General features: G+C 45.7%; 1 protein-coding gene across 3 annotated transcripts in view; it reads left to right on the top strand.

The window, feature by feature from the left end:
- Positions 1-25,917, top strand: part of TTC7A (tetratricopeptide repeat domain 7A) — a 436,415-nt gene that overhangs the window by 94,767 nt on the left and 315,731 nt on the right. For all 3 annotated transcript variants that reach the window (XM_066595533.1, XM_066595532.1, XM_066595534.1), the window contains 2 exons: positions 12,783-12,920; positions 16,372-16,455. In XM_066595533.1, the coding sequence (XP_066451630.1) occupies positions 12,783-12,920; positions 16,372-16,455 (222 nt within the window). The remainder of the gene's footprint in view (positions 1-12,782; positions 12,921-16,371; positions 16,456-25,917) is intronic.

Here is a 25,917-nt window from a genome sequence, read left to right as displayed (position 1 = left end):
TTTTCAAGCAGAAGCTCAGTCAAAGAGCTTCTGCTTGAAACAAGCAGGCTAATAAAATGCTCAGACTTCTTTATCCACGTTCTTACTAGAACACTGAAATAAATAAACCCTCTTATACTGCCTGACCTGCTGGAAAACTTCTACTTTTCTCCTTTGCAAATACGTCGATTACAAATGTTTATTGCCTTGTCTGTAATATTGTAGCAGGATGAGAGGAGAAGTCAGGGAGGGGAGATATATGTCACGGAGGTGGCTGGCTTCCGTAATGTAGGCCTGGGTCACTTCCACTCCAGTCCGGAGTTACACCTGAGCCAGGAGTCCAGGTGGGGCTCAAGCACCTTTTGGATATTAAAAAGGAGATAAGCTGCAGAAGGTAGAGGTGTGTGAGCTCATGACTTAGGCTACTCTCACATAGACGCTTCAATGCAAGCCGCCTGAACACAGATCTTGTAAACTCAAATGCACTTATTTTTTTGAGGTGTAGCTATACAGATGCCAGGCACATCAGGGAATAATACAAATGAAAGTCATAAACACAGAGCTTACTACTGATTGGTGGGCTAACAATATACACAAACTAATCCTGGCAAAGAGAGAGTGCTAAATTCCTCTGCCTTTTAAGACACACTCATTTGAGATGGCCATTAATTAATTAGCAGGTGAGCTTGATCCCTGCTGCTTCACAGAATGATAGGAGTCTGGGAGAAATATACCTCCCTCCCATCCACTGTGACTCCTATCATCCTGTAACATTCCGCTCCCCTCTGCTCATGGCACTCGGCATCGGCACTCACTATGGCACACTAATGTACCCGAGAGAGGACATCGGCATTTCCCTGAAATTCTCCCAGTCACTATTCCACTGAAAAATTGAAACCACCTCATCACACGGCTATGCTTTACTTTGTTTTGGCTCATCCATTTAAGGGGCGCATGTTCCGTTACCAGTTTAAATTTTCATTCTGGGCTTCGTTAACCACTTAAGGACCAAGCTGTTTTGTACCTTAAGGACCAGACACTTTTTTAGGGATTTTACTAGAGATGAGCGAGTATACTCGCTAAAGGCAATTGCTCGAGCGAGCATTGCCTTTAGTGAGTACCTGCCCGCTCGAGACAGAAGGTTCGGGTGCCGGCGGCGGGCAGAGAGCTGCGGGGGAGAGCGGGGCGGAACAGAGGGGAGATCTCTCTCTCCCTCTCTCCCCCTCCGCTCCTTCCTGCTGACAGCCGCTACTCACCGGTCCCCCGCACCGGCACCCGAACCTTCCGTCTCGAGCGGAGAGATACTCGCTAAAGGCAATGCTCGCTTGAGCAATTGCCTTTAGCGAGTATATTCGCTCATCTCTAGATTTTACACATGTGGCGGTTTTACTGCTCTATTTTTTTTTCTTTAGCTACCAAAATTATTTTTGCTGCTTTTTTTTTCCGTGACATATAGGACTATTTTTTTATATCTTTTTCACTGACTTTTTTTTCCCGTTTTTTTGTTTTATTGGGGGTAAAAATCTAAAAAAACTTGGCTTTTTTTAACATTTATAATTTGTTTTAAAATTATTTTTATATTTACACTAAAATAAAGTATGGGAATGGGTTCCTCTATTTGTTTCGGACGTTTTGATACATAGTATGTATGGTTTTGGTTTACAGGGCGCATATGGCGACGGTTTTTTGTTGGCGTCTACTTTGTGTTATTTTCTTTCCTATGTATATATTGTTGTTTTATTCTGTTGTTTTGTTTTACTTATGTATGTAATTATGTTTTTTACTATCTGTGTCCCCCATGACTTCATATAAGACCTCTGGGGGACATTCACAATTTTTTTTCCCTTTATTTGACACTTTCCCACTATAGCTGGGGCGTCCATAGGAGCCCTAGTTACAGGGGAAAGCAACCCCTGTGGTGACATTAGTCACTTGCAGAGCTGCCAGGGTCTAGTCTGACCCTCCAGCTCTGCAGTAGCAGGGAATCCCAGGAAGTCACATGACCCTCCGAGGCTCCCATAGTGAAAGTACATGTTACTTTCACTTTCCCCATACAGTGCTCATTGAGCTCTGTATATCGGTGAAGCAGAAGGCAGGAAGGGTTAAAAACCCCTTCTGCCTTCTGCTCCGGGTTATCAGCTGTCACTAACAGTTGATAACCCATTCCTGCCTCTGACTGATTGCAGATACAGGAGACTTAGAGCACCGCCGTAATTTTACTATCGGGGGTTCTCCAAGCCCAGGACCAGCCGCCGTAAATTTACTGTGGCTAGTCCTAAATGGGTTAATCCTATAGGGTTTCACATTGACCTTCACACCTGTGTCTAAAATTATATCATGTTTAATCATTAGTTTAGGCTAGCTTCTATATCCAGTAGGATATTCGCGAGAATTACCATATATATACATGTCACGGTATATAGATCCGATGTTCGCTGTGTATCAACAACCAGGCTGGCTTTCACCAGAGTTCCCACACTTCTGGCATCCGTTAATGGTCATCCGCTAACGGCCATCCGTTAACGCAACAACCTTTTTGTTGTCGACTGACAGTTCATATAAATGTCTCTCGGAAGCATTGGCATAAGCTGCCATGCTGACCTCTTGTCCGAGCATAGTCATTTGTTTCTCCAGACCAGTAAAGTCACATTGCTTAGGTTTTGATTTGATAGGACAGTTGGCCGCCTGAAATAGTAACTGCTGATCGGACTCTTATTTGGCATAGTGGCATGTCCTTAAGACCCTACTGAGCCTCCAACCTCATCACTTATTAACCTTCTAGGAAATCCTGTAGCCTGGCACAGTCTTACCACAGACTCCTGAGGTTTTGATCTTTCGTGTTCACCAGAGAAAAACTGCTGAGTGGGTTCCAACAGCCCTTCAACCACTAAATACTGTTCCATGAGATCCACTAGCTGATCAGCCTTTTTAGGGTCTCCACATTTTCAGCGTTTATGGTAGCGCTCTCAAGGAAAACTTTTTGCACAATTTTGGGGGCTGTCAAAGTAACTTTTTCGTTACATGGATGAGGTTGTACATTTCTGACCATGGAACTCTCTCCAACCAGTAGGTCTTCTGGTAAACCTGCTTGGCTTTAACCACAACTGTTTCCCCTAAACAAGCCCTGACCTCGGCTTTCAGGGTACCATAGTTCTGAGCTGAGTCCACCTACAGATCCAAATCCACTTTTTGCACTTCTCCAGCCAGAGAGGGGGTGATCAGGCTGGCCCAGCACGTTTCTGAACATGCTTCACGTGTCGCTATCCTCTGAAGGCTTGACAGAAAAGCCTCGACATCATAATCAGCCACCATTTTTTTAATATATTGGCTCACGAGTATAGCTTGCAGATCACTGGCTGGCTGCATCATGGATTCCGCCATGGCGAGATTGGCCACTCTCTGCCCCAATTCCTGAAGAAGATACTTACCGGTGGCTTCGGATAACGACCGCTGATTTGCTACCAGGCGATTTGTCTCTTTTTGAGTAGCATTTGTATCTGTCGAAAGGAGGCCTATGTAGCAGCTGAAATAAAAAGTGAGCAATAGCTAGTAATAGGAGCTGTATCAGCTTATTCCTTAATAATAAGAAAGAGAAGATAATAACAGGCGGGCCGTGCTCTCCAGCAGGGAGATTATTATAGACCTTTTCTCCTGAGGATGAACTGAAAACCTTTCCAAGAAACTAAGAGAAAAGGACTGTTCATCTTCTTTCATCAATTGTTCAGTAAACATTACCAATAAAAACTATAGCTCATCACATAAAAAGAAGCCCTCACACCGCTCTCTGCGTGGCAAAATAAAAAGTTTACAGGTATTTGAATGTAGCGATGCCAAAAAAAGGGCTTTTATTGTGCAAAAGTTAAAAATGCTAAAAAAACATATTTGGTTTTAGTATGGTAATTGTGCCAACTCACGGAAAAAAGTTATCATATCATTTATACTGCATGAGGACTGCCAAAAAAAAAAACAATCGCAGAATTATGTGTTCTTTCTTTTTGGACCCCCCCCCCCCCCAAATTAATAAAAGTTATACATGTAACCCAAAATGGGAGAAACTGAAGAAACATCTGCAGATTCCATTGTTCTCCTTGTGACAGAGTACACAGTGTACTGGTTATGTGTGCAAAGCAAACACAATCAGCACACTGTTATCGTATGGTCTTTTGAAAGATAAGCGGAATTCCTTCACATGGAACGAATTTGCTTGGTCTTTCTGAAGCTTGAATGATGGATTTTGTGCGGACTAAAATCCATCGTTCAAACGAAAAGTGCACGATGCCTATGTTTACATGTAACGATTATCGCTCATTTTCAGCCCTTTTAAACGAATTTTGCGTGTAAAAAGGCCTTAAATTGCAATAGGAGTTATGATAGCCCTTATCTCTTCTCTCCCTGGCTCTTATTCACCACAACAAAGTTTAATTAGCTGATAAGAAAGAGCAGATGGAAAAGGCAGCCATCAGTCCAGCACACTGACAGATCTGATATGGAGACTTATTCCACCTTTTAGACGGGACGAGTGTCGGGCAAATGATGCTTGACACTTGTCCCAGTGTATACTTGCTCCCGTGCTGTTACACAGGAGCGAGTATCACTGGATCGCTGACAGTGCGGCCGGGAGGAGGCCGGGCGGCTGGAGGAGAGTTCTCTCCCCGCTCTCCCCTGCCCCTCTCCATTCACTGTAAGCAGCGGTTATTCAAACCCCATTGCAAAACTGATAAGAAGTCTAAAGTACATGGATTTAAGTGAAAACATTGCCCAGCAAAGGTGTCCATAACCAGTAGAATACATGGATGGACTGGGTCTGTCTGAACAGAAGCGCCTGATGCTTACTCCTGCTTTGGCGTCCATATGGTCTAATAGAGTATTTGGAAAGAGTGATATGTACAGTAGCAGTTTCCTTTGCAACCTTGGGAGAAGTGGAAGGTACTTAAAGGGGTTGTCCCACGAAAGCAAGTGGGGTTAAACACTTCTGTATGGCCATATTAATGCACTTTGTAATATACATTGTGCATTAAATATTGGCCATACAGAAGTTATATACTTACCCCCTCTGGTGTTGGCATCCCCGTCTCCATGGCGCCGACCGAAGCCTTCTTCTGCCTGGATTAGACGCGCTTGCGCAGTCTGCTTCTTCTGTCCTGCTGAAGGGGCCGCTCCGGCGTGCTCGCGCCGCACAGGTCTTCTGCGCATGCGCAGAACACCTCTGCGGCTCGAGCACGCCGGAGCAGGACAGAAGAGGGCAGACTGCGCAAGCGCGTCTAATTCGCTCAATTCGGCCATACAGAAGTGCTTAACCCCACTTGCTTTCGCGGGACAACCCCTTTAAAGGCAATTGGTCATATACGTTTAACTCTGTGCTTACACTACAGTCATATTCATCACCTGAAGCCTATTGCAGCAGCTCTCCATTTTGCACCATTTCTTGAATAATGCAAGCTTTATTCCAGAATACGGTAATATCCAAATAATTTGTAAGCCTATTAATGCTCTACAACAATATGCCCCGTTAAACCGTTTGTTATATAACATAATAATCAACACAAATAGCAGAGGATTTTCTGGATTAAGGAGCAGTCACACCGCTGGACGATTTCCAGATAGCACAAATGATTTTTACTTGTGGCCTTTTTTGATGTAGGATTGTCTGCTAGTCGAAGCTTTAAGAGATTCCATCACCAGATTCATGCTGCCCAAACCACAGACCACATGAGCCCTGGACAGGTATGTCTGTCGCCCCGCGGATGTTTTTTTCTGAAACGCAGCAGTATTTTTGAATAAATACACTTTGACGTTTGACTGTTAGTCACAGAGGCGGGCCGTTCTGGCCACTCCCCGCCCCCAGCATGAAGACTGACAGCTCTCTCCCCTTTAGGGCTCATGTCCACGGGCAAAATAAGAATTAAAATCCGCAGCGGATTTTAACTCTTCTTCTGCCCGCGGATCCGCACCCCATAGGGATGCATTGACCACCCGCGGGGTAGATAAATACCCGCGGATCGTCAATAAAAGAGATTTTTAAAAAATGGAGCATGAAAAAATCCGGACCATGCTCCATTTTCATGCGGGTCTCATGCGGGAGACCAAAAATAGGAATTTAAAAGAATTACTCACCCGGAGCGGGCGCTGAAGGTCTTCTCTTCCTCACGGCCGGATATTTCTTGCTTCGGCTCGGCGGATGTGCCCGGCACGTCGGCGATGTGCCCGGCACGTCGGCGACGTGCCGGCGACGTGCCGCCGGCGTGACGAATTCATCCGCCGGCCGAAAATGAAGATCCGGCCGTGAGGAACAGCTGACCTTCTCCGCCCGCTACGGATAGGTAAATGCTTTTAAATTGCTATTTTCGGCGCTCATGTCCGCGGGGCAGGAGGGACCCGCTGCAGATTCTCCATATAGAATCTGCAGCGGATCTGATTTTCCCCGTGGACATGAGGCCTTAGTGTGTAAGGCAAGAGTTGTCACCCTACATGCAGCGGGCAGAGGGAGTCAAACTTCAAAATGCATTTATTCTGAAACGTGGCAGCATTTCAGAATAAAACATCCACAGGGCAACAAACATCATAAAATAAAATAAAAAAAATAAGCTATACTCACCGGTTCGATCTCCTGTCTCTCCAATGTCCCAGCTCCAGTCCTCCCTGCTGGGTATTGTGCAGGGATGACAACCAGTATATTCACATGACTACTACAGAAAATCATAGGCCTCAGCAGTATCTTTCTACATACTACTGAGGCCAGTGATTGACTGCAGTGGTCACGTAAGTGTAGGCTCATGTCACCACTGCAGCCATGTAAACAAAGCCTAGCAGGAAATATGTGGGCGGCATCGCTGGTGTGATGGGTGATCAAACTGGTGATTATAGCTTATTTTTTATTTTGCCACATTTTCTGTATTTAGAAACAAAGTTATATCTTGGACAACCCCTTTAATACTCCAAACACCTGAGCAAGAATCAAAAGTAGTATTTGTTTCCATATGTTAATACTCAGTGGGGCTCCTTTGGCCCTAATGACATCGGATACTCTCCGTGGCTTACTTTCTACTACCGTCTGATACACTTCAGCTGGTATTTCCCTCCATTCATCTTGCAAATGTCTGTCTAGTTTTCTCAAAGAGGATGTATTCGCCCATCTACAGTGTTGCAAGAAGGGTCGTCATTTGACAGTTGAGGAATGGAAGAACGTGCTGTGGAGTGATAAATCATGCTACTCCCTCTTCAAATCAGATGGAAGTACCTGGGTGTGGCATGGTCTTGGTCCGTTGGTTGTAATGATAAGAACCATGAACACAGAGGTGTACCCTGACATTCTAGACAATAATGTGCTGCTGACAATATGGCAATACTCTGGGAATGGTCGGCCATACTTCCAACAAGACAACGTACCTTGTCACACATCCCACATTGTTTTACATTGGTTGAAATTTTGGATGTTACATGAATGGACCGGCCTGCATAGAGTTCTGACCCAAACCCTACTGAACATCTTTGGGATGAACTAGAACATCAGGTCGGGAAATATGAACAGCATCCACCTTACTTAAGACAACTTGCTAGTAGAGATGAGCGAGCACCAAACTGCTCGGGTCCTCATTATTCCAGTCGGCATTTTCGTAAAATTCGAACCCCATGACTTTAATGGGAGACTCGAGCATTTTGTATGTGACCCGAGCTTTTTTCTCTCTCTCTCTCTCTCTCTCTTTCTCTCCAAACTAGCGTCGACGTGCGCAGCGGGAAGGCGTCAAATCTGAAATGTCAGCGGCGGGGCGGGGTTGAACACGGCGTGATGCTCACTCAAGTAGCGAGCACCATCCAGTATGCTAATACTCGAACGAGCATCAAGCTCGGCAGAGTACGTTCGCTCAACTCTACTGGCTAGATGTTTGTACGATGAATGCAGGGAAATACCAGCTGATGTGCATCAGACTTTAGTAGAAAGTATGCCAAGGAGAGTATTGAATGTCATTAGGGCCAAAGGAGCCCCACTAAGTATTAACATATGGCAATAAATACTACTTTTGATTCTTGCTCAGGTGTCCAATTACTTTTGGTAGATTAGTGTAGTTGTAGTAGTGATGGTAAATGCATTATACTGAATAAGAGACTCGTGCTTTCACCTAAAACCAGTGGTCTCCAGCCTATAGCTTTCAAGCTGTTAGAACACTGCACCTCTCAGCATTCCATGACAGCTTCAGGTAGAGAGTTATAAATCTAGCTGCTGCAGAGCCACAGGTTGGCGATGACTTGGACACCGCTGCAAGGCTATTTACAATGTTGCTTCTTCAATAGCAAATAACCCTTTCTAGGTGGTATTTGTTAAGTGCCAATTAGACACAACGATTATCGCTCAAAATTTGCTCAAAAGCTATCCTTGGAGCGATACTCATTGTGTCTAAACGCGCAGCCATCGTGCAGTTTTCATTACCGATTCGCTCATCGTTGTCTTTCAGCTAGCTGAAAGACAATGATGAGTCTTATCAGGACCGCACACTGAGTTCTCAGCGGAATACCGCTGATACTATTGTGTCAGCTGTTATCTTACTCAAAGAACACAGCAGGAGTGTGCAGAAGACAAGTGCCCCAGCTGTGTTCTGCTAACCCCGCTCGGAGCGCTCAGTGGGATACCAGCTGAACGCTCCGAGAACACAGCAGCTGTATACAGAAGACAGCGCTCCAGCTGGAGCCTTTATTTACACATTAATAAGCTCTTAAGTAGCTAATTAGCTGCTTAATAGCTTATGCAAAGTGAACACTGTCACTGAGGGCGCGGTCACACGAGCGTAGGCGTATTTACGTTCGCACGTGCGCAGCGTTTAATCGCCGGAAAGAACGTTTTTCGGCGATCATGACGAGAGCTAGAAAGCGTATTATCGTTTGTTCCGACTTTGCAAACTATCTTTTCGGCCATCGAATATGCGTTGGCGCGTATTTCGGTCGCGTATGTTCCGTCTTTTTTTCGGGTTGCCGTTTTTACGCGCCGTAAAATCGCCCGTGCGAACGAATACATTGCAGACCAACGCCTTAGATGGTCACGTTTATACGATTGGGCGCAAAAACGTGCTGTTTATGCGCTCGTGTGAACGCACCCTTAAACTGCCGTTTGAGCGAATTTTGAGCGATCATTTTGCCGTGTAAATGGGCCTTTATGCATCTGTCATTATAAGGTTAATTGATCTAGAAAAGTTGTTTCCTTCCAACCGTCCTGTTTTGTGAGATTGTCCTCAAGGAACCAGGGCTTACATAAATAAGCCTTAAAACAACCCTCGAGGCCTGCAGAAATAAAGATGGCCGAACTACTTATTTAACTACCCGACTCACAATGTGCATAGTATACATAGATAGTCTTAGACCCTGCATGCTACTCTAACGGCATCGATCATGGCAGACCAATCTGATCAGCTTCTACAATAAAGTAAGTTCTAGACTGGACCTGGGAGAGTCTATTGATCTTGTGTATCTGGATTTTTCTAAGGCTACCTGTCCACAGGTGTTTTTGCACTGCATTCCCCGCGGCGATAATCTGGCCGCGGCGAACGCAGTGCACGCTTTCCCTAGCGTTGCTATGGAAAGCACAGCGAACCTGTCCACAAGCGGAGAATCATAGTGATTCTCCGCTTGCAGACGGCAATTTGCAGCATGCTGCGAATTGCCGCAATTCTCTGTGGTGAGCCTATTTGTCAGAGAGGCTCACAGTGGAGATTCGTCCTCTGGCTCCTGCTCCCTGGCGGCAGCTCCTGTGGCTGAGATCCACCACAGATACCACAACACCCGGTGACAGGCAGCCTTAAGCATTTGATAGGCTAATATATAAAATGAGACAGCTCGGTCTGGGTAAAAACGTGTGTATCTGGGTAAGTAACTGGGTCAGTAATAGAAAGCATAGTGTGGTAATAAATGGTTCGTACGCTGAATGGGCCACTGTTGCTTGTGGGGTGCCACAGGGTTCAGTAATAGGCCCCATTCTGTTCAATATATTTATCAATGACCTGATAGAGGGACTGAACAGCAAAATATCAATATTTGCAAATGACACAAAATTATACAATATAATTAATACAAAGGAGGACAATGTACGGCTACAAACGGACCTGGATAAGCTGGGGGCTTGGGCAGAAAAATGGCAAATGAAGTTCAATATTGATAAATGTAAGGTTCTGCACATGGGCAGGAGAAACGGATGTCACCAATATTCACTGAATGGGGTACTGCTAGGGAAAAGTGACATGGAAAAAGACCTGGGGGTACTAGTGGACTGTAGATTTAACTGGAGCAATCAATGCCAATCAGCTGCTGCCAAAGGAAATAAAGTATTGGGGTTCATTAACCCTTTCCAATCCAATTTGTATATTTGTATTCCTATGGGGTTTACTTTTTTTTCTGCCGTTATACAACGGTGCTATATGCTGGCTAAAGCGAGGGTTAAAAGAGGTATAGGGGCGAGGGATGAGAACATTATTCTACCGCTGTATAAGGCACTTGTTAGGCCTCTCATGGACACCGGTGCTCAGGAAGGACATTGCTGTGCTTGAGGGGATACAAAGAAGGGCAACTAAATTAATAAACAAAATGAGAGGACTGGAATACCCAGAGAGGCTGCCAAAATTGGGATTATTCACCCTGGAAAAAAGACGGCTAAGGGGCGACCAAATACCTCTGTATAAATACATTCGGGGACAATACAAGGATCTCTCCCATGATCTGTTTATACCCAGGACTGTGACTGTAACAAGGGGGCCCTCTCTACTTCTAGAGGAAAGAAGGTTTCATCACCAACATAAAAGGTGGTTCTTTACTGTAAGAGCAGTGAGACTGTGGTACTCTCTGCCTGAGTACGTGATGATGGCAAAATTGATTTAAGAGGGGACTAGATGCCTTTGATACTACAGGATATAGACATTAAATAACCAGCAGGGTTGTTGATTCGGGTCTTTGAGTCAGGTAGGTGTTACATGTGCTTCTGGGATCTGTAGTTCTAAGCTTTCTAGCAGCACAGCCCTTACAGGGTTAATTGATTGAGCTGGCTGGGTGTGGTACTTCCTGCTAGCCAATCTCCGGGGTCTGTGCTCCCATATAAACCCAGCTCCTGGTCAGTCTCTGTCTGGTGTTCAGGGTGAGCAGTCATGAATCCTTGTCTGTTGAAGTTTGCTGTGTGATCTGTGTCTTGCTGGTTCATGTCCGTTTGTTCATTTATTTTCTGTCAGTTTTGTGTTAGCTTGCTGTGTGGCCTGCTATCTGTGTCCTGTCCTGTTGCAGCGTTCTGTGTGACCTTTGTCTGGTTCTGCTGGACTCCTGGTTAATGTAGGGACTAGCAGTATAACCAGGAGCCGTGAAGTGGCCTGCTAGCTTTCATGTTTTGTACAAAATGTCAACTAATACCTGGTATTTATATTCAGCTTCCTATCTGTTACTAGTGGTTACATTGTGGCTGCTGTATGCTGTGTATTCTGGCTCTGTGTGTCCTGTTGTTCAGTCCCTGTCATGTGGCATGTGATTGTGTCCTGTTCTGGTGCGTGGCTCCTAGGATCAGCTAGGGCCCAGATCCGAAGACCGCTGGGCTGCCCTTATTGGGGCAATGTCCGTGCTTAGGTAGGGCCATGCCATTCCTCCCCTGTAGCACAGAATCAGTTTGCCAGAAACCCGTGTGCGTAACTAGTCCTCTCTTGGTCACGATCGTGCGGGCGCCGTGCCTAGTTTGTCCACACGATCGTAACAGTAGGAACTTTTAAATGGTGATCCAGGGATTATTCTGACTATCATTATGGAATCGGGAAGGATTTTTTTCCCCCAAATGGGCTAAATTGGCTTCTCCCTCATTGGGATTTTTTTACCTTCCTCTGGATCAACAAGGGTGGGGTGGAAGCAGGCTGAACTAGATGGACATTGTCCCCTTTTGGCCTAACATACTATGTAACTGGCGTGCGCAATTCTGTTGTGCCAAAAAACACACAGCATGCTCTATTTTCCTGTCCATTTGGGCAGGGATAGAACACATCTTGAACTCATTAAACTAATTGGCCATTTCAGTGGTTGAGAGTATCGGTGCACAAATTACATGCAAACAAACAGTACAGTGAAAAACAATGCTGCACACTCAAACATGTGCAGAAACACAGTGCAAATGCATGCGCAAATACGCATACGCTCGTGTGAATCTGGCCTGAGTCCTGGGATACACTGGGATAAAAATGTATGTGCTGCATTTCATCTGGAAAAGAGGCATACAGGGAGTTTCATACTCCAGTCTTAATACTATTTCCGTCAGCACACGATGCGCCTAATATATGCAAAGGTGCACACCTCCTCATATATTAAGCACATCTTAGCTGCTCCACGCGCCTACACAGAAATCTGCCAGCTAGAAGCTGGAGAAGAGTTATGGTATTATTTATGCCAGTTTCTAGTATTCTACATAAATACGTCACCACCTCCTGACAAGCCACGCCTCCTTTTCAGGTAAGTGGTGTAGAGCAGCCTACCTGTCAAAAAGTTGCTGAATGTTTGCCCAACCTGGACTTGTGCCAAATTTAGCAACTTTTTTGACACAAAAAAAAGTTTCTTAAACTTTCTCCCCCAAAGTCCTTTATTGTACGTCATCAGAACATTTGCAGAGGATACAAACATCAGCACTGCTTCCCATGTAGGTTTTCTTGCTGAATCATCTGTGTTTAGCTTTCCATCTCTTACAGAATCTACCATGTCACAAATCTTTTTTTTTTTTTTCTACTAGAACAAATTAATTGATTAAAATTTCTGGCATCTATCTCCATGTAAATTAATAACAAGGTCTTCATCTGTTACAACAGGCCAACAGGGATGCGGTTATCAGCCGAGCGCCAGACCAGAAGGAAGACCGTGCTGTAAGCCTTCAAAATGCGTCTGCAGTATATGATTTTCTAATTATCACAATGGCCAGAAGAGGGCAGTACGCCATGCTCTCTGAGGTACTGAACATTATTCCAAGAAGATCCGTCCTACTTGATGTGCAGAACTCTTGTTATTCAGTTCTTCTCTTTCAACTACTCTAATGATATACAGTAATAGGATGTGTTCTAGAGTAAGGTTGTACAGAGTCACATGGGGCCCCGCATGAAGCCGGAGGCATTCTGTTCGCTGCTGTATAGCATTATTTTATAACAGTATTTTACCTTAGATGGTAATACTTCTAGAGGAGAAGAGTTCAGTAATATGGACTGTGTGAAATGGGAAACCTATAAAGGTACAGCAGGGCTCCGTGGACCTTTACAGCCCAGAGGTTGTACATATTCTACATGAGACTTAAAGGGGTTGTCCCGCGCCGAAACGGGTTTTTTTTTTTTTCAACCCCCCCCCCCGTTCGGCGCGAGACAACCCCGATGCAGGGAGGTAAAGAAAGCTCACCGGAGCGCTTACCTGAATCCCCGCGCTCCGGTGACTTCTCTACTCACCGCTGAAGATGGCCTCTTCCTCCGTGGACCGCAGCTCTTCTGTGCGGTCCACTGCCGATTCCAGCCTCCTGATTGGCTGGAATCGGCACGTGACGGGGCGGAGCTACACGGAGCTACACGGAGCCCCATAGAAGACTGCAGAAGACCCGGACTGCGCAAGCGCGGCTAATTTGGCCATCGGAGGGCGAAAATTAGTCGGCACCATGGAGACGAGGACGCCAGCAACGGAACAGGTAAGTATAAAACTTTTTATAACTTCTGCATGGCTCATAATTAATGCACAATGTACATTACAAAGTGCATTATTATGGCCATGCAGAAGTGTACAGACCCACTTGCTGCCTCGGGACAACCCCTTTAACATTTATTCTTTCTTTACATACATATTACACAGATTTGAACTCATAACCCCAACACTGCAAGGTAATGCCGCTAACCACTGAGCCACCATAGTAGGGAATCAGTGTATCTGCTCTCAGAGGCCTCGGTCAGACGGGCATTTTTTCCCGCGATTTGCGGATCGCATGGCGGATGCGCATCCGCAAATCGTGTGACCGGGGCCGACGATTCGCCGAAAAATCTGCAGCTAGCAGCCTTTTCGGCGAAACTGCCCAGCGCTGTCCGCTATCCTCTGCCACAGCTGTGGCAGAGGAGAGCAATGTTCACCCATTGAATTCAATGGAGCCGGCAATACAGCCGGCTCCATTGAAAGCAATGGGCTGCCGGCGAGCGCGGGATGAATTTTCGGGAAGGGCTTAAAAATATAAGCCCTTCCCTGAAAACCATCCTAAAATGTGTAAAAAAAAAAAAAGGATACTCACCTTTTCCCTGCAGACGGAGTTCAGCCACTAGTTGGTGTGGAGTTGCTGCCTGGCTGGAGGTGCTCTTGGCTGACATTTATATTTAATCAGCCATTAACATGCTCAGTAAAAAAATAAATACTATCCCCGCCCATTGGACTTGATTACCGACCGAGCCAGGTGGCAACACTATTTGGGGAGGCAGACCCGTGGAGGTCACATAAAGCTCCATGTGATAGCCAACAGTATCCTGACTGCTGATATTTACCAGGATGAAATCCTCAGAGCCATTATGCTGGTGTAGTTGGCCCTGGGTTCCTCCTGGTGCAGGACAGTGCCCGGCCTCATGTGGCCAAAGTGGGTAGACCATTTTGGATGAAGAAGAAATTGATGCCATTGACTGGCCCTCATGTTCCCCAGACCCGAATCCAATGTGGGCCATTCTGTATCGGTGCATCTGAGGCTGCCAAGGAGCATCACAAAGTATCCAGGAGCTCACTAATGCCCTGATCCAGTTCTGGGAGCAGATCCACAGGATACCATCTCTTTAGAAGCATTCCCACATGTTGTTGGTTGTGCATACAGGCATGTGGGACAATACACACTACTGAGGAACATTATGAGCTGTCATGATAAAAATAAGGAAGATGGAACAATACTTCTACAGCGCCACCTATTGGATAGCAGCATTCCTTCAAATCAATGCTTGACACTTTATACAGGTCTGTAGAGCAATGATTGGGAATTGAAAACCAAGCCAGAATCCATATACAGACAGCTGTTTCAGGGTTTTTGCTCCTCATCAGTGTGAAGTAGGATCCTGGTTTGGCTAGTGAGAGGCCTGTGACGTCATCTCTCCTTAGGGAGAGCACCAAGTCTTGCAACACTAACCAATAATTTTAAGTGAGGAGAAAAGTTTATTTTTTACTTTTAGATGTCAGAGGTTCCATGCATCATAGGTTTCAACTTTTTACAGTCAAATTTTCAAAGAGGGGTGTCCAGATGCCTCCAGAAAGCTGGGATACAAGCTCCAGCACCTTTATCAAAATGTCTTAAAGGGGTATCTGCAGAAGGATAACTAGATGATTGGTGGGATCCAACCACTGAAATCCCCACCAATTGACAGGACGAGAGTCTCTTGTCTCCCAAAAGACTGGCAAAATGAATGCAGTGGCAGCACACAAACTTGGCCACCGCTCCATTCATTTAAGTGACAGTGCCAGAGATTGCCAAATGTTTAAACTCCATAATGTTAAACTTTAAGCTCCATTCATATTGCCAGTCTCTTCAGAGACACAGAACCCCCATTCTGGTGATTGGTGGGGCCCCAGCACTCAGATCCCCACTGATGAGCTAGTTATGCCCATTCTGCGGATGGAGGATAACTTAATGTTACTGGAATACCCCTTTGAGATGGAATGATTTCATAGGAATGTTAAAATGGAATGATTTCATAGGAATGTTAAAATGGTGAGGCAGGAAAAAGGCTGGCATGAAAAGGATGAAGTGGTCAGTTTAGGTTGAGGTAATTGTAATCTGTAAGAAGGGCGCTCTCAAAAACTAAGACAACATGCAGAACTTTGTGGTAAACAAATTCACACAGTTTTGCCACTCAGTTTTTGTCCTCACATGACACTACAGGTACATATGGCTGGGGGGGGAGACCTTAGCGCTGCAAAGGTCTCTCCCCCTCACCTTGCCAGCTGATAGCGTCAATAGAAGCTCCCATAGAAGCCTATGGGAGCTGGCGGCAAGGGCAGGAGGACGGACTTTAGCAGTGCGGGCCCCTCCCACCTCCCTTTTCTGACAGCTCTCATAGGCTCCCATAGGAGTCTATGGGAAAGGCCGGCGTATTCTAGCAAAAGATAGGACAAGTCCTATCTGTTTCGGATGTGCATAAAAGCGGACATCCAGAATGCGCACTGTATGCGCTATCTTTTCCAGCCTGCTGATGTTACGATCCAGAAAATCGCCCATCTGAACAAATCCATTGGAATCCAATGCTTCAGATGGCTGCGATTTTCAGCCCGCGTTTTATCGTGACAAAATAGCCACGATGAAACGCTTGTGTGAAAGAGGCCTAAAAAGAGATAAAAACATTACAAATAGTATGAAGATGCTGGATTTTAGTATAGCTAATTATATAGCAAAGTCTTTTTCTCTTTCAGTGTTTGGAAAGAGCCATGAAATTTGCCTTTGGAGAATTCCATCTGTGGTACCAGCTGGCATTATCCATGATCTCTTGTGGCAAGGTAAGCTTATCAGAGCGCCATCTTGCTTTTAGGTCTGAAGTGAATTGGTCCTTTTCTTAATATATCTGTATAGTGGCTGGAGCTCCGAGTCCCTCATCCAGAACTCATCAAATCCTCTACACAGAGATAAAGTTAACCTTTTCCAATCCAATTTGTATCCTGGTTTTCCTAGGGGGCTTACTCTTTTTCTGCTGTTATACAATGGCGCTATCTGCTGGCTAAAGCCAGTACTGCATGAGGTGACACGTTGGATAGGCTCCGACAGCAGAGCAGCTGGCTATATACAGTAAGAGAACCCCGACGGACGTCTTCCAACATCGCAGCTGTACAGCCCTAAATCATAATGTCTTTAGACGTCAGACAGAGGATTGGAAAGGGTTAAAGGGGTTTTACCCAGCTCTATACAGGATAGGGGATAACTTTATGAAGAGTGGGGTCCGACTGCTGTGACCCTCACCAATTCTGAGAATGGGGATCCCAACAATCCCGGCACGAATGGGGGAAGATGCGCATACACTCCACTGCTTTATTCATTTCAGTGTTGGCACCAGATTGCTAAGTGTTTATACTGTTTCCTGCATTGTCATTGACATTAATATAATGGCAGACTTCATGAGTGTCCTCCATTCATGCAGGGACCGTTAGGACCCCCATTCTAAGGATTGTTGGGGATCCTACCAATCAATGTTTTCCCTGTCCGCTTGATAGGCGATGGCTTTAGATCTTGGTATATCTTGGCTGATCTAGTTCTCCTCATATAGATATCTCCGCAGTGCCACTCCTGTCCAGCTGTTATGTAGACACTGCAACATACCCTTAGGGCAAAAACAGATGTCCGTATGCGCTACTATGCTCACCACTATGGAACGTAGTTGTGCATGAGCAGGGTTTTTTTTCCTCTTCTCTGACTTCTCAAACTTTGCACTAATGCACGTGAATTCGAAAAAAGCAGTGGGATGATAGGTGCTGCTCTAGGTTAAGTCCTATCTTTTCTTGCCCGTACTATTAACGGGCGAGAATACCGCTAATTAAAACAAAACCATTGAAATTCCATACAGGGATTGGATTGCAGAGGACTGGGGTGTTATTTTCTCTGATGAAGCCCCCTTCGGACTGTTTGGGACATCTGCAAGAATGATTGTCCGGGGTGCTGCCATGAGTCTTGTGTCATGCCAACAGTAAAGCATCCTGAGACCATTCATGTGTGGGGTTGGTTTTCATCCAAGACAGTGGGACCACTCAGTTTGCTCCAAGAACACTGCCATGAATAACAATGATCAACAATGCTTTTTCCACATGATGGGCACCATGTCACAGGGTAAGAGTGATAACTAAGTGGGTCGGTGAACAAAACATTGACATTTTGGGTTTATGGCCAAGAAAATCCACAGATCTCAATCCCATTGGGAACCAGGGGTCAATTCTCAAAATACATGTGGACAAACAGAAGCACAGACATTGTGATAAACACCAAGCACTGATTAGACAAGAATGGGTTGTCATCAGTCAGGATTTGGCCCAGAAGCTGATATCCAGCATGCCAGGGTCAGCACTGTAAATATTGAGTCGTTGCCTAAATGTGATGTATTTGCCAATAAAATGTTAAAGACTTATAAAATGCTTTTAAGACACGAACGAGTCGGATTCCGCATGCGGGAGCCCACAGCGGAATCCAGTTCTGACCGCGTCCGGCGACCCCACATACCTTCTTTTCCTGTACTGCAGATGACCGTGGACGCGCGGTTTTTCATGCGCAGTACAGATTTTTTAAAAAAATATTCGTATTTCCAGTGCCTTTGCTAGGCAATGACGTGGGTACCCGCAACCTATCCGCAATGTGAATTGCGGATGTGCTGTGGGTCAGACGGCCTCCATAGACTTTAATGGAGTCTGACCACCGGAGTGCACAGCAAAGTAGAGCAGTTTCTGCGACTGTGAAGGAAAAAGCTAAAGTAGATACCTTTCAATGCATACTGTGCAATAGGAATCTGGTCGTGTGAGACCGGACTAAAGCTGGTTTCATATCTGCGTCGGAACCTCCAGCCAGAGGTTCCCCTCACAGGTTTTGCTCAAAATACCGCATGCAGCACCTTTTCTTCTGTCCAAAAACCGGGCAGCTGGGCAGAAAGTGTACGGACCCTATTATAGTAATTGAGGTCCATCGGGCGCTGTTCACTTCCATCCAGAAACGGAACTGTTCAGCTCCGGGGATTGTCCTTTCCTGCTCCATGAACGGAGCAGGAAGGCGGAATTCCTAACGCGGGTGTGAAACCTCCCTAATTGTTCTTCAGTAACCATAGAAATATTTGACTAAGGGCTCACAGCCACTGGTAATACGACTTCCCTGCGATGCGAGAGTGAGTGAAAACGCATAATATTGAAACCAATGATTTTCAATGGTTTCATTCTCATTAGCGAAATTTTCACTAATGCCTTGCATCACAAAGAAGAATGAGCAATATCGCCCATTGTCTTCAATGGGGCTAGTGGCAGTAGCGCCAGCCCCATTGATAACATAGGGAGTACATTGCGCTCCTCTGACACAGCTGTGACAAATATGGTAGGGGATTCCTTCATCGCCGCGTGGACCACAGTGATGAAGGAATGCCCTGTCACAGCTGTTGCTATCCCATTTCAATGGGGCCGGGACTACTGCAGCCCCATTGAAAGCAATGGAATGAAGGCCACCACCACGGTGATGATTTTTGAGGAAGGGCTTAAAATATAAGCCCTTTCCTGAAAATCATACCTAGCTGTAAAAAAAAGTTTAAAAAAAATTAACTCACCTAGAAGAGCCGTCCGGCTCTTCTCTCTGGCCTCGGCAGTCTTCTTCTGTCTTCTGGTGGCTGGAGATTGAAAAATTCCCGCCTCCAAAAAGCGCTGCCTCTGATTGGCTGAGCGCTGTGGCCAATCGGAGGCAGCACTCAGTTGTCATTCAATGAGTTAATTTTTTTTAACTTTTTTTACAGCTAGCCATGATTTTCAGCAAAAAGCTTATATTTTAAGCCTTTCCCCGAAAATCATCACCGCGTTGGTGGCCTTCATTGCTCCAGCAGCATCGGCCCCATTGAGTGCAATGGGATAGCATCGGGGACCTCTGCCACAGCTGTTGCGGTCTCCTCGGCGATGAAGGAATCCCCTGCCACAGCTGTCACAGCTGTGTCAGGGGAGCGCAATGTACTCCCAAGGTTTTCAATGGGGCTGGCACTGCTGCCATTGAAAACAATGGGCCATATCGCAGATTCCTCTTGCGAGGTTACAGTGAAAACATCGCTAATGAGAATAAAACCATTAAAAAACATTGGTTTCATTATCATACGTTTTCACCCACTCTCGCATCGCAGGGAAGTCATATCGCCAGTGGGTGTGAGCCCTTAGGCTAACTTTACACAGGCGAGCGCAATATGGGGCTGTAAATTTCGCTTCCATATCGCGCTCCCCACCATGTGAAATCGGCATGGATGTGAGGTATTTTTATGGGAAAATAGCCTTGCATCACTTTGGAGATGCAGGGATCCTTTGGCGTAGCTGCCAACCACAGTGGAGGATAACTGAGTTTCTGCCATTGAAAACAATGGGAGACCTTGCCTCACGTGCACCTACCTCGTGGTGCGATGCTGCCGCCAGCTCCACTAAAAACAATGGGCAGTGCAATGGAAGAGCACGCACAAGAAAGAACACGCCACAATTTGTTTCCCACACAGCATCGCATTGTGGTGCCATGCCGGAAAACATCGTTCGTGTATGACCCCATTCAAAAGAATGGGGTTCATATTTGGCCGTCTCGGACTGCACAAATCCTATGCGATTTTACTGCCCGTGTGAAGTCGGCCTAAGGGCGGCTTCACACATGCATATGGGCAAAAACGCATGCGATAACATGACTTTTTGCGTAGTAAAGGTTGCACTATCATGTGTGTTTCAGTGCATTTTACAATACAATTTGCACTGCTGAGTACCATTCACATCGGTGCAGGACACACCCGCGCCATGATTTAAAGGACTGTACAGCCTAATTAGTCCCCAGTGTTTTAGATTTCCCCCGCAAAATTGCGCAATTCATTCTGCAATTGCGCAAGGATTAGGTGCATAACTACGCATCCCCATAGACTCCTAGTGTGCCTTTGATGCGCAAATCTGCACCAGAATATTGCTTGTCGCAGTGCAAAATGCCTTCACAAAAGCAGAATTCAGAATGAGCCCATTGATGACTTATTTGTGCAATATGATGCACACAAAACTGTCACAAATATGAAAAACCCCTTCTTTTGAATGGACTCATTCACGTTGCTTTCAATGGGACATTCAAAAAGATCACATGGCATTCATATGTCGCGCAATGTACATGTGACTGCAGTGTGATGTTTCCAAGTGGGGGTTAGAAACGCTATCTTTTCTCCTTAGGGAGAGCAATTATACTATAAACTAAGTGAGGAGACTCAAATGGCCACGCACGCTCCTCTGGGTAATATGCAAATAAGGGAGATGGAATAAATCCTCCACAGTGCCACCTATTGAAAGGCAGACTTTTTATAAGGGAGATGGAATAAATCCTCCACAGATAGCGTTTCTGACCTCCGTCCCAGGCCTCTCACTAGCACAGCCAGACTCCTACTCCCTTATTTGCATATTACCCAGAGGAGCGTGCATGGCCATTTGAGTCTCCTCACTTAGTTTATAATATAGTTGCTCTCCCTAAGGAGAAGCAATAGCGTTTCTGACCCCCCATCCCAGGCCTCTCACTAGCAAAACCAGACTCCTACTGTACACTGATGAAGGGCAAAAACCCTGAAACAGCTGTATGTACATGGAGTCTGGCTTTGCTTTTAATTCCCAGTCATTGTAACAAGGCTTGTATAAAAAGTCTGACTTTGACTTGAAGGAATGCTGCCTTTCAATAGGTGGCACTGTGGAGGATTTATTCCATCTCCCTTGTTTCCAAATGGGAAACACTTGCGATTCTTTCACACAATTTTGGGCCGAGTGTATTTAGTGCTCATGTCTGTGCAAATGCAGAGCATATATTTGCACAGCCACCGCTTGCTCACATGGGCGAGTGCCCTGATTTAAAAGGCTAGTTTGCCTAACGAGGTTCCGATGACTGCGGGTATATGCTGCATTTAGCGCATACCTGCACGGTACATGTTTGCGCACCTCCCATAGACCGCATTCGCACACAAGATAGTGCAGGTTCTATTTTTGGGGGGCGCAAAGAAAAGATGTGAGAATGAATTGAAATCAATGGGCTCTATTCTCCGCATCTTGCGTGTGGTAATTTTCCGCGTGCAGCATTGCGGCGCATCACGCTCATCTGTAAGCCCTGAAAGTCAATAGGATCATGTAAATATGCACACATATTTACACATAAAGGCAGGAGAAATCTATGGAGCCTTTTTGGGGATTTTTTGTGTATGTGAGAAACTAAGTGTATACACGTGCAAAAAAAGCCAAAAACGTAAGAAGGACAAAATACGCAGCAAATACGTACAGAAACTGCATATGCCTGTGTGAAAGCCCTAAATGTTACTACTCCTTAACATGGCTTTGGAGCTCTGTGCTCCTTGATGGTGTTTCTCCATTTCCATCCCTTTAGCACTGAGATTCCTATCATGGAGGGGGGCTAGGGTGCCCGGGTATGGCTGGCAGAGCTGTGCTACCATCTGTGAGTTGCTGAACAGAGCGGTGTGTAGATGTGCGCTGGACCTCAGAATTCAAGATGGCACCCACTCCCTGTGCTGGCACCGCCCCCTGTGCCGAACTCTGGCTGCATCTTTTTGGGAAAGGGGAGAGATGGTCTTTATGCATCCGGACCTCATCACAGGCCACATATAGTGATACAGTGTGACAAATTTGAGTTTGGCACATTTTCTATGGAGTGATGAATCTTCAGATCAGATGGATGTACCTGGGTGTGGAGGATGATGGGAAACACCTTTACCTGAGTGTGTTGTGCCAGCAGTTACGTACGGCGGAGATTCCATTATGATCTGGGCATGTTTTACGTGACATGGTCTCGGACCGTTAATTCTAGAGGCAAGAACCATGAACATGCCGGTGTATCTTGACATTCTAGACAATAATGTGCTGCCAACAATGTGGTCGGCCATACTTCCAACAAGGCAACGCACCTTGTAACACATCCAACGCTGTTTTAGATTGGCTTGAGGATGTGGATGTTCATGATTGGACTGGCTGCACAGAGTCCCGACCTGAACCTACTGAACATCTTTGGGACAAACTGGAACATCAGGTCAGGAAACATGAACAATGTCCATTTTCGTTAAATGAACTTGCCAGATGTTTGCAGGATGAATGGAGGGAAATACCATCTGACATGTATCAGACATCAGTAGAAAGTATGCCACTGAGAGCATCCAATGTCATTAGTGCCAAATAAATACTAATTTTGATTCTTACTCAGGTGTCCAATTACTCTTAGTAGGATTATGGTACATCTGTTGTACACGTTTGCAAAGATGGCAGCCAAATAAAAAAGTGCCAGTTCCATAGAAAATGAGCTGAATAAAGGTGAGGGGGTGGGTAAAAAAAACTCTGCTGGCAGCACGCAGCTAGACCGCCAGCCTAGGCCATGCACAGTTCTCTCTTCCTCTTCACCTTATATATTGCAGTGGCCCCTAAGATATATGAAGTCATAGTCATATTTTTAGCACCGGTTAGACATTGCTCAGCTCACCGGTCTATAAAGTCATTCTGTCCCTGTAATTATACAGAGTGCATCTCTTTTCTTACCCGGACATCCTTCAAACCTCTTAAAGCCGTACAACCCACATTCCTAGATTCTTTTTCTCTGGAAGAAATAAAAATAAATCACTTTTATGTCTGAAGTTACATCACAGCTGATAGCGCAATGCCAAGTTTGTATTTCCTCGTGGGTGAAATTTGAGACAAAACTGAAACTGAGCTGTATCTCAAAATACCACGATTGCTATTTGATGTCACTTTGCCAAGCGCTGGCCTATTGCACTCTCATTAACTGAACATGACACAATGAATCATTTGATGTCATATCATCCACTGCGGGGTTGAAATAACTCCCCACAAATAACAGTTCCGCAGGAATCCAATACACCCATGTTCTCATAAATTATGTTGTCCTGGAGTCAGGATTGTAACAGTCGTCACATCAGATTTGACAAAAAGACAATGAAAACCAGCACTCCTCCAGCAAATAAACATGAGATTGTTGGACAAGGGACTAGATCTGCCAAATGTTCCTGATTTGCATTGACAGTGCAGTTTTTTTTCCTGGGTAGAAGAACAAGAGAAGCTTTGTGACCCCTGCAGAATGTGGGACACCCTATAAAGCAATCCAGAGACTCTCAAGTGTAACTCTCAGCCTTCCTTTATTTTATGTAAAACAACAGCAAAAAAGTTCTAAATTATAATATATACATTTTTTTTCGGAAGACTACTGAGAGCCCCACCCCCGTGTCAATCAATACAGTAAAATCCCTTTCGAGTACTTGGTGACCTGAATAAAACTGAACACTGTTTACCTAAAACAGGGATGTAAAAAATCATTTTTACTGAGGGCCACATATACAAATATATTAAAAAGGAGGGTGGCAAGAACAGATGGAACAGAGCAAGGTTCAAGTCCATAAAAATTGGGGCACAAGTTCCCCAATTCACACTTGATTCTAAACTGCCAATGAAAATGAAAAGTTATGTGAGTTAGTAGAACTTGATGAAAAGTTACCAAAAACTTCCTTGGGGCAGAGTCTTTACTCATCGGATCTGTGTGGCATACACCCAGGATATGGACAGTAAAGCTGGTACAGACTGCCCTCTGCAAGATGGTAGCAAGGACCAGCCAGGATGTACAAACCACCTCACAGCAACGCTTTACTGCAGGATATCCTCAGTGGGAGAAGCAGACAGGGGAATGCATACCAAAGGCCTGTAGGCTGCAGTATCAGCCATAGTACTCAGTCCACATGCACCCCGTGTTGCAGTATAGGAACAAGATGGCAGCCCACTACCCGGAAGCAGGCTGCAAACATGATCTGAGTGCGCCAGAGGGTCTTCCCAGCACAGCTCAGGACCCATTCAATCTAGACGAGGCCCTTCTGCGTCCCCAACTCATGGAGCACATAAAATGATGTGGCGGGCTGGATTCAGCCCATGGGCCTTGAGTTTGAAATCTGACCTAATATATATTGACAGTAATATACATTGAAAGGCCTCCTTATAAGAGACTCCCATCTAGTAGTATGTTGGTCCTCCTTTAGCCTTCAGAGCTACAACAGTTTGTCATGAAATCCATCCGCAGGTATCAGAGGACCCAGGGAGTGCCGAGAAAAAATTCCCCACACCATTGCTTCACCTCCACCAGCCTGAACTGTTGCTACCTGACAAGAAGGGTTCATCAATTCATTCTGCGTGCACCACATTTTGACCTTCCATCAGCATGAGATCTGGATTCATATAACCAGGCCATGTTTTTCCACTGTTTAGTGACCAAATCTTTGCACTCTTGCCTGCTGGAGTCTCATTTTCTGTTTCTCTTAGACAACAATGGTGCTGGAACTGGTCATCTACTGTTATAGCCCATCTTTGCCACGGAACAAAGAGTTGTGCGTTTGGACACATTAGACTGCCTGTTCACGGGTGTTGCGGAATCCTGCGGCGGATCTCCGCCGCCTGGGAGCAGGAGCCGGAAGCCGGATCTCCGCCGGTCAGCCTATCTGACAGATATGCTGACCGCGAAGAATCGCGCCAAATCGCAACATGCTGCCATTTGCCGGCCGCGAGTGGAGAATCCAGATAAGCCAGATTATCGCCACGGGGAACGCAATGAAAACTCGCCCATGGACAGGCAGCCTTAGTTGGAGGACCAGCGTTGTATTCGTCTGCAATTTCCTCTGACCCCTTACATCATTGACCTTTTCCTCTTACCAGTTTTGCTGAAGAGTTGTTTATGTGCACAGGATCCCTTTTTGCTGGATGTTTTCCTTGATCACCCCATTCTTAGTATGCTCTAGATACTGTTGCAAGGTTGGCAGTGAGATCCTGGTCCCGGCTAGTCTACCACTAGAGATGAGCGAGTATACTCGCTAAGGCCCATTACTCGAGCGAGTAGTGCCTTAGCCGAGTATCTCCCCGCTCATCTCTAAAGATTCGGGGGCCGGCGGGGGGCGAGGAGCGGCGGGGGAGAGCGGGGAGGAACGGAAGGGAGATCTCTCTCTCCCTCTCTCCCACCCACTCCCCGACGCAACTCACCTGTCACCCGCGCCGGCCCCCGAAACTTTAGAGACGAGTGGGGAGATACTCGGCTAAGGCACTACTCGCTCGAGTAATGTGCCTTAGCGAGTATACTTGCTCATCTCTATCTACCACCGATGAACGGGGCTCTTTGGAAGTCACTAAGATCGCTGGATTTTTCCATCTAATGTGGATTCCTAATGAAAGTAATCCATGGAAAACTTGTCACTTGATTTT

This window comes from Eleutherodactylus coqui, chromosome 3 (assembly GCF_035609145.1).
Source record: "Eleutherodactylus coqui strain aEleCoq1 chromosome 3, aEleCoq1.hap1, whole genome shotgun sequence".
Lineage (NCBI taxonomy): Eukaryota > Metazoa > Chordata > Amphibia > Anura > Eleutherodactylidae > Eleutherodactylus > Eleutherodactylus coqui.
Note: the sequence above shows the minus strand (reverse complement) of the source record. Positions and strands in the feature narration are given on the sequence as shown.